The 5000-nt window shown below is 53.3% G+C and overlaps 1 protein-coding gene across 1 annotated transcript in view; it reads right to left on the bottom strand.

The window, feature by feature from the left end:
* Positions 1 to 2270, bottom strand: part of LOC142486773 (isovaleryl-CoA dehydrogenase, mitochondrial-like) — a 9516-nt gene extending 7246 nt beyond the window's left edge. The window contains exons 1-2 of the mRNA XM_075585229.1: positions 2149 to 2270; positions 1514 to 1595 (exon numbers count right to left, since the gene is read on the bottom strand). Coding sequence (XP_075441344.1) covers positions 1514 to 1595; positions 2149 to 2198 — 132 coding nt within the window. The 5' untranslated portion in view covers positions 2199 to 2270. The remainder of the gene's footprint in view (positions 1 to 1513; positions 1596 to 2148) is intronic.
* Positions 2271 to 5000: the final 2730 nt, after the last annotated feature.

Genomic DNA, 5000 nt, shown 5'->3' with positions numbered 1-5000 from the left:
GAGTGACACAGAGTGCAGTGTGTATAGAGTATATACACTATACAGACAGAGAGAGCAGCAGGAATATCTGTCAGCCTGTGACACCATCAGGCACACAGACCAACAGACTCACCTGAGGAACAGATACCTATCAGGGCGTAACGAGCATTGTGACAACGTGTAGAAATACTGCTGTCCTGTCTGAACGGCAATGCTTGTGAATGTGTAAGTCACGCCAATAAAGCATTACTGATTTGAGGGAGAGGATGGAGAGGTTACCTGCCCAAACCAGCTCCCACAAAAACAATTACCAACAGACCCACAGCCCACTTGGTTATATACTTTATAATCACAAAGCCGCCCCAGCCACGTAAATCTATTCTATAATAATGGTGTGTGAGAAAGGAAAGGGGGAAGCAGTATAGCATGCGCTCCGGGGGTGTACAAATCAAAGTTATTTTTCTCATACAAATATTAAAGAACAGATTTGCAAGGGACACGGACACGGACCACACACACGGACACACGGACACACACACGTTTTAAGTTTTGGTGGGTAAAAAAGGCAACAAGAAAACCTTCACCGTTAGCATATAGCAAATAAAAATATCCCTTGTGAGCACATTCACGTGTCTGAGACAGGTCTGCAACTCTGCCTTTCACCATTATCTCCAGCATACAGTGCTCCCACTGCAGCAAGGGATTCTGGGAAAGGACATGCAAATGAGCACACTGTGTCACCTTTTGCCTGATAAACCATTGTTACATGGAGCCCAAATGGGCTATATGGGCTCCATGTAACAATGGTTTTTCAGGCAAAAGGTAGCACTGTGTGCTCATTTGAAAGTCATTTCCCAGAATCCCTTGCTGCAGTGGGAGCACTGTATGCTGGGATAATGGTGAAAGGCAGAGTTGCAGACCTGCCTGAGGGCCGTGCTTATTGTGCCGGGCGACGCGAATTCGCCCAAAAACAAAAGCATTGCCGCCGCCACGTGCGCTTTTAGTGCACGCAACGGCGACAAGCCGACGGAGCGACATCGCGAAAACCCGCCGCCGGCAAAATTAGATTTTTCAAGGGCCGTCGCGTCACGTGACGGCCCTTTAACAAATCAAATTGCACGAATCCGGGATGCCGCTGACCGGCGAAACTTAACTTTCGCCGGTGGTGACGGCGACGTCACCGATCGTGTCACCTTTGCCATCGGCGGCACTATAGACTAAGCCCAAGACATGTGAATGTGCGGTGGATGCATACACAATCAAAAACACAGACTCGACACCCGTTCTGTGCTAACGAAATGCTTTTATTTGTGCGAGCTTCAGGCAATGTTACCGAAGGTAACCAAAGGCTGGCGGAACCCGCCTCTGCAGCTGCCAGAAGAGATCAGAGTATCTGAAAGCTCGCACAAATAAAAGCATCACAAATAAAAGCATCACGTTAGCCACAGAACGGTAATGGAGTCGGTGTTTTGGGATGAGGCTGCTACAATGTCTCCTCTGTAAAAGTCCCGAGTTTGCGGCTGTTCTCTCTTACCTGGAAATAGCCAATTTTCTGCCCAAACGCTTCCCTGGTGTGCAGGTACGGGAAAGCGTGGTCAATAACCGCCTGCATGAGCCTGAGAGGGAAGGGAGACGGGCTAAATCCAAAAGTAGGTTTAAAAAAAAAAAAAAAAAGTGCAATCCGAGGGAGCCGACAAAAAAAACCCCAATATTTAGCAAAGACCGTTACAATCTAGTAGTCTTACTCCAAAGAGTAACCATGCGTCAAGCAAAGATAGTGCTGTTTCTGTTTTCAAATTAAGCAGAAATGTTTCTAGTAGCACATCTGACCGGGAAGGGTTTTCAATCAAGTGTTTTCTTTACCCTCATCAGAGAGCCAATAAAGAAAAGGAGGCGGGGGGGGGGGGGGAAGAAAGAGGCAGGGGTGGGGAGAGGAAAGAGGCAAGGGGGGAGGAAGAGGCAGGGGGTGGGGAGAGGAAAGAGGCAAGGGGGGGGGAGAGGAAAGAGGCGCAGGGGGAGAGGAAAGAGGCGGGGGGGAGGGAAGAGGCGGGGGGAGGGAAGAGGCGGGGGGAGGGAAGAGGCGGGGGGAGGGGGAAGAGTGCGCCTGTACTATGTGCAAGGCCTTAGTGACGCAGGAGGAGGAGTCCCACCGGATCACCGTATAATTACCCCAACGGACCCCCACTCAGTATCAGTCTCTCCAAGTCCAAACCGCTCATCAGCACATAGACGCCTTTACCGAGATGGCCGAGAATGTTCTTCTCTGCAGTTTATAAACCCCACAAAGAAAGAAAGACAAACGGTTACAGGAGGAATCAGACTTTCTGGGTAAGAAACATCCCCACAAGTTACACGTCCCTCGATCAGCTCGCAAAGTTACACGTCCCTCGTCAGCTCGCAAAGTTACACGTCCCGCGTCAGCTCGCAAAGTTACACGTCCCTCGTCAGCTCGCAAAGTTACACGTCCCGCGTCAGCTCGCAAAGTTACACGTCCCGCGTCAGCTCGCAAAGTTACACGTCCCGCGTCAGCTCGCAAAGTTACACGTCCCGCGTCAGCTCGCAAAGTTACACGTCCCGCGTCAGCTCGCAAAGTTACACGTCCCTCGTCAGCTCGCAAAGTTACACGTCCCGCGTCAGCTCGCAAAGTTACACGTCCCGCGTCAGCTCGCAAAGTTACACGTCCCGCGTCAGCTCGCAAAGTTACACGTCCCTCGTCAGCTCGCAAAGTTACACGTCCCGCGTCAGCTCGCAAAGTTACTCGTCCCTCGTCAGCTCGCAAAGTTACACGTCCCGCGTCAGCTCGCAAAGTTACACGTCCCTCGTCAGCTCGCAAAGTTACACGTCCCGCGTCAGCTCGCAAAGTTACTCGTCCCCTCGTCAGCTCGCAAAGTTACTCGTCCCGCGTCAGCTCGCAAATTTACGCGTCCCTCGTCAGCTCGCAAAGTTACGCGTCCCTCGTCAGCTCGCAAAGTTACGCGTCCCTCGTCAGCTCGCAAAGTTACGCGTCCCTCGTCAGCTCGCAAAGTTACGCGTCCCTCGTCAGCTCGCAAAGTTACGCGTCCCGCGTCAGCTCGCAAAGTTACGCGTCAGCTCGCAAAGTTACACGTCCCTCGTCAGCTCCCAAAGTTACACGTCCCTCGTCAGCTCGCAAAGTTACGCGGCCCTCGTCAGCTCGCAAAGTTACACGTCCCTCGTCCGCTCGCAAAGTTACACGTCCCTAGTCAGCTCGCAAAGTTACACGTCCCTCGTCAGCTCGCAAAGTTACACGTCCCTCGTCAGCTCGCAAAGTTACACGTCCCTCGTCAGCTCGCAAAGTTACACGTCCCTCGTCAGCTCGCAAAGTTACACGTCCCGCGTCAGCTCGCAAAGTTACACGTCCCTCGTCAGCTCGCAAAGTTACACGTCCCTCGTCAGCTCGCAAAGTTACACGTCCCTCGTCAGCTCCCAAAGTTACACGTCCCTCGTCAGCTCGCAAAGTTACGCGTCAGCTCGCAAAGTTACACGTTCCGCGTCAGCTCGCAAAGTTACACTTCCCTCGTCAGCTCGCAAAGTTACACGTCCCGCGTCAGCTCGCAAAGTTACACGTCCCTCGTCAGCTCGCAAAGTTACACGTCCCTCGTCTGCTCGCAAAGTTACACGTCCTCGTCAGCTCGCAAAGTTACACGTCCCTCGTCAGCTCGCAAAGTTACACGTCCCTCGTCAGCTCGCAAAGTTACACGTCCCTCGTCAGCTAGCAAAGTTACACGTCCCGCGTCAGCTCGCAAAGTTACACGTCCCTCGTCAGCTCGCAAAGTTACACGTCCCCTCGTCAGCTCCCAAAGTTACACGTCCCTCGTCAGCTCGCAAAGTTACGCGTCAGCTCGCAAAGTTACACGTTCCGCGTCAGCTCGCAAAGTTACACTTCCCTCGTCAGCTCGCAAAGTTACACGTCCTGCGTCAGCTCGCAAAGTTACACGTCCCTCGTCAGCTCGCAAAGTTACACTTCCCTCGTCAGCTCGCAAAATTACACGTCCCGCGTCAGCTCGCAAAGTTACACGTCCCTCGTCTGCTCGCAAAGTTACACGTCCCGCGTCAGCTCGCAAAGTTACACTTCCCTCGTCAGCTCGCAAAAGTTACACGTCCCGCGTCAGCTCGCAAAGTTACACGTCCCTCGTCAGCTCGCAAAGTTACACTTCCCTCGTCAGCTCGCAAAGTTACACGTCCCGCGTCAGCTCGCAAAGTTACACGTCCCTCGTCTGCTCGCAAAGTTACACGTCCCTCGTCAGCTCGCAAAGTTACACGTCCCTCGTCAGCTCGCAAAGTTACACGTCCCTCGTCAGCTCGCAAAGTTACACGTCCCGCGTCAGCTCGCAAAGTTACACGTCCCTCGTCAGCTCGCAAAGTTACACGTCCCTCGTCAGCTCCCAAAGTTACACGTCCCGCGTCAGCTCGCAAAGTTACACGTCCCTCGTCTGCTCGCAAGTTACACGTCCCGCGTCAGCTCGCAAAGTTACACTTCCCGCGTCAGCTCGCAAAGTTACACGTCCCTCGTCTGCTCGCAAAGTTACACGTCCCTCGTCAGCTCGCAAAGTTACACGTCCCTCGTCAGCTCGCAAAGTTACACGTCCCTCGTCAGCTCGCAAAGTTACACGTCCCGCGTCAGCTCGCAAAGGTTACACGTCCCTCGTCAGCTCGCAAAGTTACACGTCCCTCGTCAGCTCCCAAAGTTACACGTCCCGCGTCAGCTCGCAAAGTTACACGTCCCTCGTCTGCTCGCAAAGTTACACGTCCCGCGTCAGCTCGCAAAGTTACACTTCCCTCGTCAGCTCGGCAAAGTTACACGTCCCGCGTCAGCTCGCAAAGTTACACGTCCCTCGTCAGCTCGCAAAGTTACACTTCCCTCGTCAGCTCGCAAAGTTACACGTCCCGCGTCAGCTCGCAAAGTTACACGTCCCTCGTCTGATCGCAAAGTTACACGTCCCTCGTCAGCTCGCAAAGTTACACGTCCCTCGTCAGCTCGCAAAGTTTACACGTCCCTCGTC

This window comes from Ascaphus truei, unplaced genomic scaffold (assembly GCF_040206685.1).
Source record: "Ascaphus truei isolate aAscTru1 unplaced genomic scaffold, aAscTru1.hap1 HAP1_SCAFFOLD_983, whole genome shotgun sequence".
In the NCBI taxonomy this organism is placed as follows: Eukaryota; Metazoa; Chordata; class Amphibia; order Anura; family Ascaphidae; genus Ascaphus; species Ascaphus truei.
The sequence above is the reverse complement of the archived record's forward strand: the minus strand, read 5'-3'. Positions and strand labels throughout refer to the sequence as shown.